The sequence below is a fragment of the Pinus tabuliformis genome, chromosome 8, assembly GCF_031772625.1.
Source record: "Pinus tabuliformis cultivar Carrire ecotype Pingquan chromosome 8, CPIR1, whole genome shotgun sequence".
NCBI lineage: Eukaryota > Viridiplantae > Streptophyta > Pinopsida > Pinales > Pinaceae > Pinus > Pinus tabuliformis.
The window spans coordinates 1,973,744,221-1,973,760,951 of NC_142294.1; the positions used below are offsets into that span (position 1 = coordinate 1,973,744,221).

A 16,731-nucleotide genomic window follows, 5' to 3' on the forward strand; every position below is an offset into this window, starting at 1 on the left:
AACGAGATCAGGCGAAAGTCCCCAAAAGACTCTGCCTTTTCTTTCTTTGGGATAAGGGCAATGTTTGTGGAGGACGTCTTCTGATTGATGTTGCCTGCGATCCTAGAAGCTTCTACCATTTTTAACAGATCTGCTTTGATGATGTCGAAGAAGTGAGTGAAGAACTCTATAGTCCAGCCATCCGGCCCTGGACACTTGTCTTTCTTGAAGTACTTCATTGATTTTAGCAACTCATCCTCAGTAAATGGCTGGAAGATTTGATCATTTGTATCCTCGTCAAACATCCGGGGAAACACTTCAATACCCCACATAATATCCTGAAAGCTGCATACTTCAGATCTTTTATACTGATTTGTGAAGAACTTCACTGCCTCATTTGTTATTTCCTATTGAGAATATAAATATCCTCCTCTTCCATCACTAATTTTCCAAATGGAGTTCTTCTCTCGCCTGGAATTTGCAAATTTATGGAAAAATTTTGTGTTCTTATCCCCTTCTTTTAGCCATATCACCCTGCTCTTCAACCGCCAGAAAGATTCCTCCTGTTCTAAAATTTTGATTTTTTTCTTTTGAAGCATCTTAATGTGACATATTTCTTTAAAGGAAATACTATGAACAGACATGGCTTCCGACGCTCTGTCCAATTCTGTTTGAATTTTGCGTAGGTCATTTTTATTAGATTGCCTTTTCTTAATTTGCCAGTGTTTTACCACCTTTCGCATATGATCCATTTTATCTCTAAAAGTCATCAAAGACGGAAAGGGACTGGAGGACATCATCTCACTCCATGCATTCTTTATATAGTCATTGAAGGCAGGATCTTCCAGGGCAGTGCTGTTGAATTTGAAGCTGTATCCTTTCCTAAAGCCTTTTTGCTTCCAGCCCAATAAAATTGGTCTATGATCTGAAATGAAGACATTCTCGATCGAAGAGAAAGGCATACCCAACTTGTCAATCAGACTAGCGTGTAGAATAAATCTATCAAGCCTCTTTGCTATGTATGCATTTTCAGTTCTTCCATTCTCCCAAGTCGGGAGCATGTGGGGAGGGCGGATGTCAATATAATTTCTCCTCAGCAAAAGTTCATTTTTGATTTTTTCGGCAAGGGGGTCCTTCTTCTTGTTAACACCCCAGATTTCCTCCATATTAAGAGTGACGTTTAAGTCCCCTGCGATCAATAGATATTCAACATCAAAAATTTCAGATGCAAAAAGTTTCTCCCAAAAAAGCAACCTATTTCTGTAGGGAGCATATACATTCAAGATGTTTATTGGGAATTTGTGCCCCCTCATATGAGCCGAAATCAGAATTCCTGCTAAACAGCTATAAGTTTTTGCCTTGATCCAGTACGGATCCCACAAAACAGCTAACCCCCCCGAGAGACCATTGGCTTCCACAGCAGATATATACCAGGAAGGAAACATCTTCCTGAAGTAAGAGATTGATACAGAAGAGGCGTGCATGGTTTCCTAGATAAGAATAATTTTGGGGCAGGCAGAGCGGAAAAAATCCTTTAATGCCAAAAATTTAAGGTCTGCCCCCAACCCCCTTATGTTCATGGAGATGATGAAGTTCATTTTGGAATCTTGTCGGCCACATTTTCTCTAAGAGGCCATTCTTCAGTCATGTCTGTGATGGGAACATCTACAAGGGACAAATTACGGACACCTCTGCCCGCACCTTCACCTCTTCCCCTAAAATGCCTGCTTCCCCTGTTGTTCTTCCTCCTTACCGTAATATTACTTGCAGAGTTAGGGCTAATTTGCGGGGATTTTTGTACTCCAGGTTTATGAATAGAGAGAGCCCTGAGCTCCAGAGATTTCTTGCTCAGTAAATAATCCAAATCACTGCCTATAGAGTTAGAGGGCGAAGACATAGGAGAGTTTGCAGGGGTGGCTGATATCATTATCTCTTTTTCTTTACCGAGGGGATAACTGATTTTTTTTGGGGAAGGCGAGGCGGAGGGAATGATGAGGACTTCCTTATTGGAATTTTTGCAGGAATGCGGGATCGGCGGAGGGTTTGGAACCTCTTGATCAGAGGCAGGCTCTAATAGAGGCATAGCAAGGGAAATAGCAGGAATAGGAGCTTCGCAGTCAGAAACCGGCTCCAAGGGAGGCATGGAAGGAGATATAGGATCCACGGGGGCTGAGGATATACACTGCATAGAGGGCTGCTGATGGTTATCAGAGAAAAACTTTTCCGTGTCCCCCGACCCTGGAGGAGACTAGCTCTCTGAGAGCAGAGACTTCGCCTGATCCGGGGATGACGACTTAATTTTGAAATACTTTGCCGTTGACTGATGGGGAGCATGAATCTTTCGGAAATTAAGTCGCCGAGAGCAATGTTTTATTAGATGCCCAGTACGATGGCAGGCTGAGCACCTAAAGGGTACCCCCCAGAAATCCAACCTTTGCCTAATTTTTAGATCCCTCCAGAAGATGTCAATATGTTCCGGGAATCCTCCTCTGTAGGCTTTGTCTATCAAAATCCACGCAACTCTTTTATCTTTCTCTCCTAGACACCAAGGATCAACATAGACGCATCTACCAATGGCATTGCCAATATCCTCTAGAGTTTCCTTTGACCATAATTCTAAAGGCAAGCCGGGAAGCTTAACCCATATCAGGTTGTTAGATGGGGTGTTCTTTAAAGGGTTATAGCCTAAGTACCACCTGTGCAGAGCCAGAAAACTTCTTCTGAACACCCATTGTTGCTTTAGAATGATTTCCAGGTCACTGGAGTTTAGGAAATGAAAACAATACCATTCTTTTAGTAGTCTGGCAATGATAGGGACATATCCTATTAAAGGTTTCCACTGCTGCTCAAGCCAAGTCCGCATCTTCGAGTCATCCAGTACTGGAAAGTGCCACCGACCAATCAAGGCGTTACCCTGGAGACTTACAATGCGCTCAGCCAGATGGGAACTGTTGATGTTAATGGCAGCAGGAGGGGGGGCAATTTTTACAGGCTTCTGAGACTGCGGATGGTATCCTTCCTCCCTGGCTTTTTCTGCAAGAACATTTTCTTTATGGTCGGAAGGGTGAAAAGGATTTCCCTTTGACCGGACAAAACCGTCTGAGACTTCTTGTGGGGCCATGGGATGAGTCAACATTTCCTCCAAGGTGGACTGCCATTCACCTGACAGTTTGGCGCTTCCGTGGATCGATTCTGCCTGGATGGTCGCTTGAATCATAGCCTCCATGGCAGATGAGTCAGAATGTAGGTCCATGCGTTAAGAAGCCACCTAACTTTTTGCTTCCAAGTACCATACAATCACATGAAGATCAATGACGGACACAACATTCAATGAAAGCTGCAGATTTCCGAACAAGATGCCTAGAGAAGGAGGAGTTTGAATTCTAAGGACTAATAGTAGTGCTGACAGATGAAGCCTCGGAACAAAAACCGGTCCTGTACCCAGGAGCTAGGGAGCTTAAGATGCTGCCATCTGTCCCTAAGATTTGAAAAGGACAGATATGACGAGAACAGGGATCTAACGGGCAACAGAGAATTTGAAAGATGACGGCTTTACTTAATTCGGAAGCTCAAACCCCAACGCCAAGGAGAAAAAATCCACAGCTCACATCACTTGACTCTGCCCGGGAAAGTTCTGGATAGGTGGATGATATTAAGGCTTGTACTTTGGTCAGAATCCGACCCTCGGGCGAAAAATTCCGGCCTGGAAAAACTAGAAGGATTCAGAGGGAGACAGACAAAGAGCTATGAGCTTCGTCCCGTTCCTGATGCTTATCCTTATCAAAAGTTCATGAAGATTCTTCTGGACAAACTATACAACAGCAGAAAAGCTGACAGACACACCACCAAGGACCTAACTTAAACCGGAAGTCTGTACAGGGCTTGGTAATAACAAAATAGTTTTGAACCTTAAGCATCGATCTCCATGACCCACTTAAAAGTTTCGCAGGCATGAGTAATCCTCAGGAATTCAACAAAGGTGCTATGTAGGTTAATGTCTCTTCTATGCTAAATCGAACTAACTTCAAAATCATGCTATCCATACACTTTGTTCTATAAAAAATTCATAATTCATTCCACTCTGCATATTGCAATATTCAAACTGAGAATAACCGCTTCAAAACTAACTGTTATCATTCCATTTGATGAACCATATTTTTTAATAGCAGAAAACAGAAATTACGGCCTGAAGTTTTGGTCCATAGAGCTACTAACCTGGAGCCGCAGGCGAGCTGTGTGCAAGATGCAAGTGGAGGAAGAAGAAACAACCAGAGAAAACCAGCATCCAGCACACAAAATTGAAGGACCAGGATGGTCCTTCTTCAAAAAACCATCAAAACAGCAAAAACATCCGAGGAGTAGAAATACAGAAGACAATTCTATAACAGGAAGAAGATATCGTGGAAAGAAAGCCAGCTAAAGAGCTAGCGGGAGAGATATGGAGCGAATTTAGCTAAAAACATGCAAGGCTAGGCGCCAACAAGTGTCATGGACGAGCTGAAGGTTTTGAGGGAGCAGGGAAGAGACATGGCAGGGGCTCATGGAGACGGCGTCTTCAGGAAAAAAATGACCGGACGGCGTCTTCAGGAAAAAAATGACCAGAAACGTGTCCATCAGGCAACAAAAACTACTCACCTATGATTAGCTTATAATCTCCAAATGCGATCTTTGGTTGGTCACCCCTACCTGCAAACCGCCGCACAGCTGCTGCGCTCACTCCAGAAATAGGCAATCAATTAGAGAGTTTAGTTCTTTGTAGATATGATGTTCATTATACCATTTCTGTGTCTTAAATTCTCTTTCAATGTCGAATTAGATAGGGGCCAGATGTAGAGGGAATATCCCAATTTTCATATTTATCCAGTCCACAACCAATTGAGGGTCACCTAATACCTGAATCTTTTACCTGCAGCATAAACCAACGCCCACATGGCAGAGAATTCCACTCGATTATGGTTAGGATAGAAGAAAATATCAAAGTAGTGGAAGCTCTTATAGTTAATTAATAATTATCATTTATTAATTTATAGTTTATCCTTTAATAATTTAGTAGTTTATTAATTATTAATAATTCAAATTTAATCATTATAAATTTTATTAGTTATTTAATATTTTATAAGATGATAATCATTATAAGTTTTTAATAGTTTATTAATATTAATTGGTTTTATTAGATTTTAATATTTTTTTATCTTTTAGTAATAAATTAATATTTAATAATATTCTTATTAATTATTAATATTTAATAGTTTATTGTTTATAATTTATTTTTTAATAGTTTATTATTATTTTTTTTCAACTTAGATTTCAATTATGAAATAAATAGATATTATATTTTTAATAAATTCTAACCTCTAATCCTTAACTTCTTTTGACACCACGGTTCTTAAAAAGGATTGGTATCTATTTATCTTCTTTGCTCTTTTTTCATTGTTTTTAAAAAGGATGTATAACAATTGTGAAATATGCATTAAAAAATAGTTAACTAATTATTATTATTATTTATTAATATAAATAAATTTTAATGTAAATATTTAATACTTTTATTATTATTATTATGTTTTTAATATAATTTATTATAATTTTATAAAATAATTATATTAAAATTTTAAAAACTATATATAAAGTTAATCCTATGAAAAAATGTAAATAATTTTATTCAATTCATTTAAACAAATTCTGTAAATAAATCTCACATTTATTTTGTTAAATATATTTAAAATATTTAATTAAAATTTACCATTGATTTTTACAAATATTTTAATAATGGATAATAAAAGAAAATTGCAATATATATTTAAGTTTTTTTTCAAGGAACTTAAGTAAAACGTTAAAAGAAAAAAGCTCTAAACATTTAACAAACATCTGAAAAATTATCAATCTTGCTATCCACCGGTAAGAGAGTAATTTTGTTAATTCAACTAAATTAATGTAATCAACTTTGAAGCATAATGAAATATTAGTTTGAAAGATTATGTCAATTAATAGTGTATTACTTGACGTAATCACAGGGCCATTAACGTTAATGGTAAATTCAGATCGAAACTTTTCTCCCCTTCTAGATCTGTGTCAACCAAGAATTTTCTATCGCTCACGCTCTCTCCCTTCAAGTCCTATTAGTTTGCCTTCCAGTCGACGTCATGTCTTTCATTGCCGTGGGGTAAAAAATTCTGCCACTCGAATGAAAGGCACCACAATATTTGGGTCTCTTGAAGTTGAATATTTTGGTCACATTGTTAGTCAACAAAGTGGAGTACAATTTGATCCCAACAAAGTGGAGTACAATTTGATCCCAACAAAGTGGAGGCTATGCATTATTGATCACATCCAAAAATACTAAAGATATTGAGTTGATTCTTAGGATTTATAGGATACTACTAGAAATTTATTAAAAAAAAATTATAGAAAAGTTGTAGCTCTCCTAACTTCACTCCTTAAAAATAATGCCTTATATGGTGTGAGGAAACCACATAAGCATTCACTAATTTAAAGTAAGCCAGGTGCACTACTCTAGTTTTAATAGATTCTAATGTTAATAAATTTTTTTTTTATTGGAATGTGAGGCCTCAAGAAGAGGTTTAGGAGAAATATTGATACAATGAGGATTTCCAATGGCATTTATTAGCAAGCAATTATGTGATCACAATTTGGGAAAATCCATATATGAGAAAATAATGATGGTTATCCTTTATGTGTTGGATATTTACTACCCATATAGGAGGTGTTTTTAGATCAATACTGACCATCATAGTATAAATTACTTCCTCAAATAATGATTTTCTTCACTATTGCAACATAAATGGGTCACCAAGACATTGGCATATGATTATGAGATCATATATATATAAAAAAAGAAAAAGATAATGTTTTGGATAATGCCTTATCTAGACAATTTAAAGAGGACGTGTCATTCCTTGCCTTATTATTACCAAGTCCAATATGACACGAGGAAGCCTACAAGGAATGGATAACAAACAATATTATAAGCTATATCATTCAAGAACTTCAAATATGTCCTAAACCTCCTAAAAATTATACTTAGAAGCAATATACATTGTGGTATAAAGGGCACATTAGTTTGGCAAAAGGTTCAACCCTAAAAAAATGAATTTTAGAGAAGCTACACTCATCATCAATAGAAAATCACTCTGGCTTTCATAAGAGCTATCATATCATATAACTAAGCATTCATTCTTTTAAGAAGACATGAAAATAGGTATCCAGGATTTTATAGGATCTTGTGATGTTTTTCAAAGAAATAAGGGAGAGTCGGTAAATTTACCAAGGGAACTGTAACTCCTACCAATCCGAACATAGATTAAGATAAACATTTCAATGGATTTTATTGTGACTTACAAAAGTGGGACACAAAATATTGATTATGGTGGTGGTAGATTGTATTTCAAAAGATGCACATTTCTATGCCCCAACTCATCCTCCACTTCTTCCTCAATTTCCTAGGCCTTCATATATTGAATGTTTAAGCTAAATATTATGCCCACTTCTATTATTTCAGATAGAGACCCCACATTCACTAGAAAATTTTAGAAATAGATATTTAAACTTCAAGGTAAATGACTAAATACAAGCACTGCATATCATCCCAAAATGGATTATAAAATAGGTTTGGTCAGCAAGTGCTTGGAAACCTATTTGATATGTTTTGCTTCTGAAAATTTGAATTAGTGGGCATAATGGATTCTATTTACTAAATGGTGGTACAATATAACTTATCATGGAGCTTATGACACCATATGAATTGGTTTATAGCCAAAACCTCTATACGTGGACTCTTATGTAACAAGAACATCCAATATGCATGATAGGTCTCTGTAATACTAGTGTAGCCCCATATTGTAGTTATATGTGCTCCATAGAAACCCACTATTGTTATTATTGAGACCTTACATTATTATTGTTATGAAGGCCCTAATTATATTTTGACCCTTTAGACTTCTATATATACCAAGGAGGCCTTGTCATTCGAATCATCGAAAAATTGTTCATTTATGTGATGTAAATGGAGGTTTCCCCTCAAACTGGCTTATCGTCTAGTCATTGATTAATTAATTCTTATGTTTCTATTCTATTTTTAATCTGGATACATAATAGTTTGTCTCATAGCTTTTGATCCTAGGGTTTTGGTGATTCAAACAGGCCATCTTGGAATTTTTTCTATAACTTCTTTTCTGTGAAGCTTTAGATCATGAAATTGATAACTCATGAAGGAAAAATATTGGTCAACATATTGTTATAATTTCATACCTTGGTTCTATATATTTTTAGAGATATGGTCTAAGGAAGCTAAAGTTTCTACATGCTCGAGAATTGAGTCTAAAATAAGCATTCTAGGGAAAATTGTCATAATTTTCTCTTTGAGCATTAGAATTGAATTTCGTAAAAAGTGGCTAACATTGAATAGAATTTTGTTTCTTGGGTACGATTTTCAAGGCTGAAGATTAAAATAGTGACACGTGGAATTTAATACAAGTTCAATCTACTAAACTAGTCCATAATCAGGTCATTATGGGAGAACTAGCATAAATTTATGTTGGAGAATCCAATCTCAGTTTAATTGGTGGTGTTGGAAAGAAGACATAGAGGGATACCAAAAAACTCAATTTTAGACATTTAGAGGCCTAAATAACAAATATAGAATAGTTGCAAGGTCAATCTTATCAACAAGCTCAAAATAAACCTCTAAAAGGTGTGTATTTTTAAATTTGCATAATTTGTTTTTTGAAAAATCAACTTGAAGTGATTCAAAGGGCATAGTGAAGCATATATATCATTAATTGGTTCTAAAATTCCTCCCAAACAAAAAATTTATACACCCATAAATCCCTTAGAAAGCTCTATTATGATTAATGAAGAAGAAGAAATGCAACATGATATATTAAAATTACGGAAATAAGTGCAACAATTTTTGTTATCACAAAGAGAAACCAAAAATTTATTGGAAGTTAAGATGGATGGTTTAGAATAAAAATGGAAGGTTTAAAATTAGACATAAAATCAGACATGGAAGGTTTGACAGAAGGTTTGAAAAAGTTACTATAAGATAGGCTTCCTAGTGGTGACTAGGTACTCCATGAAACTCATGATGAGAACAAAAGGAATGTGAATCATGATTTTAGAGAATCTGAATTTTGGTTGAAGACCAATCATATTCCAAAGATTAATATGAGGAATTTTGACAACAAGGATATGATAACATGGATACTAGAGATGGATCAATTCTTTGATCGACATGATGTGCAACACACACTAAACGTACACATTGTGTCTTTATATTTAGAATTCAATTAGTTTGTGTGGTATCAATGGATTTGTTATCGTAAATCATTTTTCACTTGGACAATTTTTACGAAGGAATTGATAGCACACTATAATCTAATTCATTTGTTTCTACAGATGTCCAATGAGTCATTGCCAATTATTCCAATGTATTTGAGACTCTCAAAGGTCTCTCACCTATTCACAATCATGATCATTATATTCACTTGATTCCAGGAAAATTTCCTCCAAACATCAAACCTTACAGATATCCTTATGCCCAAAAGAGTGAAAATGAACATATGGTTGCATAAATGCTAAAGGTAGGTATCATTCAACCTAGCCAAGTTCTTTCTCTTCTCTAGTAGTATTGGTGCATAAGAAGGATGGATCATGGCATATGTATTCGTATTATAGAGACATCAATAAGCTCAGTATTAAAGATAAATATCCCATTCCTATCATTGATGAATTGTTAGATGAACTACATGGAGTAATTTACTTCACCAAGTTGGATCTTCGCTCAGGATATCATCACATTAGAGTGAAGAAATAAGACATTCTGAAAACAACATTAAAAACTCATGAAGGTCATTATGAATTTTTGGTAATTTCTTTTGGCCTTACTAAGGCACCTTCCACATGTAACAACCCCGAGTTAAAAGTTCATGTAATAAAGCTAATAAAAGAAAAATAATACCAAGGTCATGGGATATGTATTCCAAGCTTAATGTTGGGCAAAATCCTAGTGAGCATCACATATTTTTTATTATGGCCAAGGGAAATTGGAAAAGACATTGGCAAAGGATTTGAAAAGGGAAAAATACATTATAGGCACTTTATTTACGAAAATAAAGGAAATTAGGAGAAAAGGGAGGTGAAAGGTCACAAGTTGCATGTGAGGAGTAAATTCAAGGAAAATGGAGGATAAATGAAGAAAAAACAATAACAAAAAAACATCAAAGCATCAATTTGGGGCATTTTGTCAGTTTAGTTTTGGAATTGGTTTCAGAAAAGAGAAGAGTGCGAAGAGGAGAAAGAAAGCAATAAAGTAAAGGAAGGACAAAGATAGCAAAGGAAAGCAAGGATTAAGCAAAGAAGATTTGGATCAAGTGACTTTAGTAGGAATAATTGTAGGTAAGAGGTTGCATGTATGATTTCCTAGCTAGTTTTGGCATGCATGGTACATGCGTGTGTGTATTTGGTTCATTTGTTGTCATTGATATGGGTTTTGTCAAGTTTGCTACTGGTTTCAGCCTTGCCTTGCCATTTCCAGATAACCATGGTGTGATGGGATTCACACTTGGTTGAGCATTGGATTTCCATAAGGTTTTGGATCCAGTGAGGTGGTCTCGGGAAAACCCCAGGGTTGGGGGTGGAGATGATTTTATTCGGGAATCACTCAATAGGTGGGTGGGGATAGGAAAATTCCTCAAGGTATGGTGAAGGAATTATGAGGCATCCAAGCTTGGTTTGGTTTTGTGATTTCATGACCATTTTAGGTGAGATCACGGTAGTGTGAGGGTGGAGGTGATTTAACCTCTAGATTCCCTTGGTTTTTTATGGATTGGTTTATACTATGAGTTCCCAACTTCATGCTTGGAAGATGGCACGAGTTGATTGGATGAAAGAAAGATTTGGTTCAACCCAACCATGGTTTGGTGGTACATGGAAGTTTGTGAATTGGTTGGCTTTTTCATATGTTAGTAAGTGTTAAGTTTCTCTTTTATTTTATGAGTAAATGTAATTTTTATGATGTGGATTTGATGGTTGTTATATCATTGTTATTAATCTGGTTATATGACAGATTCTAGTCATAGCTCTTATCATGTTTGTTTGGAAAATGAATGGTTATTGAATGCATGACCTAATAGATGTTAATGATGCTATTGTCAAAGGGCGTTAGAACTTAATTAGAGGAAATTTCATCATAAAAGTGGTCTCCTAAGGAAAAATAATAAAATAATAGGAAAATAATAATAAGAGCTATGACGTTTGGAGGGAAAAGAAGAAAACTACTTTTTTTCATTGTATTTTTGGCTTATCTCCTTATAGGTTTACTCAAATTTCAAGTGTAGGAACTCTTTGGATGCAGACTTAAATTACGCATCCAACAAGTACCCATTATACATACTTTTGAGAAGACCCTCATTAACATGTTTTTCTAATATATCTTTGATTTTTATCAATGTGGGTCTTCTCAAAAGTATGCATAATGGGAACTTGTTGGATGTGAAATTTAATTATGTATCCCACGAGTGTTCACACTTGAAATTTGAGTAAACCTATAAGGATATAAGCCAAAAATACAATAAAAAAGTAGTTTTTTTTAATTTTCTCTCCAAAATATTTACATGTACCTATTTTTCAATTTAAAGGGTTTTGATTGGTTTACATATTATGTACGTGAAAATTTCATGGGCACTTTTAGGCTGAAATTTCCTCTAATGCTTGATGATTCTCAGATAAGTTTCAGATCTTTTTGTTCAAATATTCATTCATGGCCTATAGATTTCATGTTCATTATGTGTTTGACAGAATGAATGTCATGATTAGACCTAGTTAGGTCAAGTCCTTTTCTAAGTTTTGTGTTAAAGGATTTGTCCTTGTGTCATTTATCATTTTTTAAAGTTCTATCAAGTTCTGGGTAAAGGTCTAGATCCTAGCCCTGAAATGTGGCTCAGATCTCAGGGTTGCATGCGTAGAATTGGGTAATTTAGACTTCCATCATTGGGAGGAAGTCTCATCCATGCAACTGGAGAGTTATATTTGCTAGATTTCCTTGTTATGAAATAGACTGAGAGTCTAGATCATAAAAAAGTCAAGTTGGCTCAAGGTTTGGGCACCTAGAGTGGTGGAGTAGCTCCTAGGGGTTCTATAGCTCCTGAGGAAGCCTGTCAATAAAGTTTTGGTTGGTCGATTCCAATTCCTTAATTGTACTTAGGGAGTTGAGTCATGTTATAGTATCTCTCCTCTCATGTGTACCCCAGCAAGCTAGTGAAAGTGGGTAAATGTGGGAGGTGGCATTACTGAGTGGTATCAGAGCATGGTTCAATACTTGGACTCAATGAGCTAGATGCATGTTGTTATGCATCTATTGTCATGGTTATGCTTGTCATGCATGAGGCCATGGTATGCAGTTAGTATTGTCATGCATGATGTTTCCATATTTATATGATTATGATTATACATGTATAGTGCTAATGTGGGTTGATTTTGGAAATGAGATAAACCTCCCATGAACGTCATTGAGGTATGATTTTGATTATGGTATCTATTTGGTTTATCTCACATGGCATGCTTGCAGGAAGAACATAATCAAAGATGACAGTAAAAATGGTAGATTATAGTTCACATGACTCTCCCTAGAAATCAGTTGGGCAACAAGGAGATGAGTATTCTCCTGATATAGAAAAACATGAGTTTGAGGGAAGAGATCAGAAGTTGCAAGGCAGAAAATCATAGGTTGGTTGATGTTATGAAACCAGCTCACAAAAAGATACAAAAGAAAGATAAACACCTTACAATTCAACCTTTTCGAGGGGGCAACCTCCTTTACATTACACAAATAACAATTCTTGGATGATATAAATGACAATACCTCCTTTCTATATATAGGAGTCTAAGGGGTCATAATATAATCAGAGCCGACATAACAATAATAATGTAAGGGCACAATAATAACAATAGTGGGCTTCTATGGGGCACAATAATAGCAATATGGGGACTACATGGGCAAAACAATATAATAAGGGGGTTGCAATAATAAAAATAAGGGGTTACACTAGTAGTATAGGGACTTAACATGTCCCTCTCCTTCAAAAAGTGTTGTCCTCAACGCTTGAGTGGTTCTTGATGCTTATGTATAAAATTCTTGTCCTCCCATGTGGAATATTCAGCAGGTAAGTTCTTCCACTTGATGAGATACTCTGAAATTGATCGATTTCGTAGCTGCTGGGTTCTTGTTTTTGTGACTGCTCCAGGTTCCAATATGATTTTTCCTTCCTCGTCAAGTTATGGCAATATTTTTTGAACTGGGATCTTCTACAACTTTTGAATGAGTGGACACACTTCTTCATCCTTCTTCCATTCATCCCTTGCTTTGTTTATCCAATCTGGTTGGATAATAGAAATAGCATAAAACAATGCTTCCACATCCTCATCCTTTCTTGAGAGTGCATCTGTAACAAAATTTTTCTTCCTTTTTTTGTAGATGATTTCAAAGTCATAACCCAACATATTCGTGACCCATTTTTCCTGTTCTTCTGAAGATAATCTTTGTTCTAAAAATTATTTAAGACTATCATGATCTCTTTTTACCTTGAAGTGTCTTCTCATTAGGTAAGGTCGCCATTTCTTAAGTGCACGTAGTATTGTCAACATTTCCTTCTCATAAATAGCTTGCTTGAGGGACATTTGTTTGTATGGATGTAGCTGTAAAAGTATCCAATTGCCTACATCAAAACTTCTTTCATTGTGATGTTGATCTGCATGTTTTTTCATTCGATTCTGCACCAAAGTGGCGTTATCCTTTAAAAGTTGGAGAACTTGTTGTTGATGCTCGATGTGATTTTTCACTGATTGAACCTTTTTCTTCTTGATATGTCCTTCTATCTTGAGAGTTTGAGGAATGGTAATTTCTTCCAATGCATTACAAGATATGGTCAAATTCATTTCTTGATGCTCGATGTGATCTTTCACCTCTTGAACATTTTTCTTCTTGATATGTCCTTCTACCTTGAGAGTTTTAGGAGTGGTAGATCTTTCCATTGCATTACAAGATATGGTCGGATTCATTTCTTCTTTCTCGATGTGATCTTTCACTTCTTGAACCTTTTTCTTCTTGATATGTCCTTCTATCTTGAGAGTTTGAGGAGTGGTAATTCTTACCAATGATTTACAAGATATGGTCAGATTCATTTCTTCTTTATCTAGGGTTGGTTCTTGGTGTATATCCTCTTCTTTTGATATTTCTTGATCCTTTTCTTCCTCCTCTTCACAATCAATGTAAAATAATTTCTTCTTCACACACTTATGACCTTTAATGTATTTGTTATCACAATTGTAACAAAGTCCTTTTGCTCTTTTTTCTTCCAATTGTTGTGGTGTTAACCTTGTAGGTTGTGGAATGCTAGGAGAAACAACATTTCCATATTTATAGTTGTGAGGGGTAGAATTCCTTGTTGCCATAATTTTTCCTTCCACTTTTCTTGCCGACCTGAATGCCTTCTCCAATGAATCAGGTTCCCAAAGACGAACTTCATGTTGAATGTTATCCTTTAAAGTCCCTATGGAGACATAAATCCTATGCTTCTCTGGAATATCATTTTCCCTTATATTCAATTTTTGAAAGTCCTCAATGTGCTCTGCCATTGAACACTTTTGTTTGAGATTTATCAATTGGCTAAAGAAGGTGTTTCTCTTTGTATCCTCATAATGCTATCATTTCCTCTGTGAAAATTGACCACGTAACAAGTGGTTTACGAGAACAAAGTCCTTTATACCATAAAGATTGATCCAGTTCTAAATATGAAGATGCAATACGTACCTTTTGTAACAGTTTCACCTCATGTAGATCAAAATATTGCTCCCTCTGTAGTATCCAATTTACTGGATCCTTGCCATCAAACTTCCTCATATTTCCTTTTCATGATTTTAGGAGCTCAATCTTGAAACGTATATAACTCTGTAATTTCGGATATTACAGTTCTAAAATTGGAACTTGCAGTAGCCCTCTGTGTCCTCTTTCCAGTGCCACCGGTCTTATCGAAATTGGATTCTCCAAGAAAGAATTATGCACTATCTCCCAAGATGACCTGATTATATACCTTTTCAGAAGAGCGAACTTGTATTAAGTGCCACGTGTCACTGTTTTGACCTTCGGATCTAAAAAATATAGACAGAAAACTACAGTCAGAGGTTAATGCAGTCATCCTTCAATTTTTTTCAGACTTCTAGAGACATGGATAATTGAGGATTAGCCAAGAATAGGAAGAGAATACTAATGGGGCATATGGTAGTAGGTATTGGTTAGAATTCAGGTTAGATAAAGGGGACACAATCAGAGGTGGAAAATCATTGTTTACTCCTGACAAGAGGACCGATATGTATGGGTTTCACTCTAGTTCCTTGTCTAGGAGACATCATCACCATCATCACTGCCATCATCCTTATAGGAGTGAGTACTTGCCAGAGGAGTTCAAGAAAGTCAACCCTCCTACATTTGATGGAGAGATGAAAAAGTTAGAAGATGTAGAGGCATGATTCTTGGGATGACGAAATTCTTTAGATTACATAGTTATTCGGAGAACATGAAATCCAAGATAGCTACCTTCCGTCTTAAAGGGAAAACAAATATTTGGTGGGAAGATGTGAAGAATGTAAAAGGAATTTTAGAAGAAGAGTTGATTTGGGATGAGTTTGAGGGACTCTTCAAGAAGAAGTATCTATCTGAAAGGTATTATGATGACATATCTAAGGATTTTTATGAACTACAGATGGGTTCTATAATAGATGATGAGTATACTAGCAATTTCCTAGAGTTGTTGAGGTATGTTCCTTACCTCAAGGATGAGAAAGAAAAGATTCAAAGGTTCATCAATGGGTTTCCAACAATATATAGAGACTAAAATGAGTTTGATGAGCCTTGGTCATTGGAGGAAGCCATCATGAAATTGAAGCATTGTTATGTAAAATCAAAGTGTAAAGTTGATCCTAAGCATGATTTGAATGGGAATGAGAAAGCTAAAGGGAAGTGACCACCGAAACGGGAATACATCAGGATGTAGGTAAGAAAGAAAATGTTCCTCCTTACAAGAAGCATAATTCCATTAAGAAGGTACATGAGTCTCAACCTGGAGAGAAAGAGAGTAGAGGTGATGGTAGGGGATTGTTGTAGTGTTGGATTTGTGCCAAATATCATCGCAAGAAGGATTTTCCATTGTACCACAGTGGAAGGCCTCATATCTATAATGCTCAGGAGCTACAGATAGTTGGGAATGTTTCGCATAGCATTCCTTAGATTTATGTAGTTGTGGGAAACAAGTAGGCAGATCACTAGAGATCCATTATTGAGATGGAAGGTAAGTTATGTGATTGAGTTGTTTCTATTTTGATTGACCCTGGATCAAATTAGAGTTATGTTAATCTTAACCTGATGGATAAGTGTGGTTTGAGAAAATAAGCACATGCAGAGTCTTGGTTGGTGTAGTTATCTATAATTACTAATAAGAGAGTTCATCATTGGTTAAGAGCTTGTGCGTTTGAGCTGAATGGTATGCCTACATCAACATATATAAATGTGCTTCCATTGGGATGATATAGTATACTTTTGGGTATGGATTGGTTGTATCTTCATAGGAACAAAGTAGATTGTTATGACAAGGCTATTGAGTGTTTGGATGATAATGGAAAAAAGAGAGTCTTGCAGGGAATGAAGAAGCCTACATTGGTGAGGATGGTTAAAGATATGCAAGC

The 16,731-nt window shown here is 36.0% G+C and overlaps 1 protein-coding gene across 1 annotated transcript; it reads right to left on the reverse strand.

The window, feature by feature from the left end:
* Window positions 1–386: 386 nt before the first annotated feature.
* On the reverse strand, window positions 387–1,463 carry LOC149244355 (uncharacterized). Its single transcript, XM_089371515.1, has one exon. It carries the CDS (start codon window positions 1,461–1,463, stop codon window positions 387–389), a length of 1,077 nt encoding a protein of 358 aa, XP_089227641.1.
* Window positions 1,464–16,731: the final 15,268 nt, after the last annotated feature.

What these genes read in the sequence shown, in the direction of transcription:
- LOC149244355 (XM_089371515.1), bottom strand. Translation starts at nt 1,463, where the DNA reads ATGCACGCCTCTTCTGTATCAATCTCTTACTTCAGGAAGATGTTTCCT.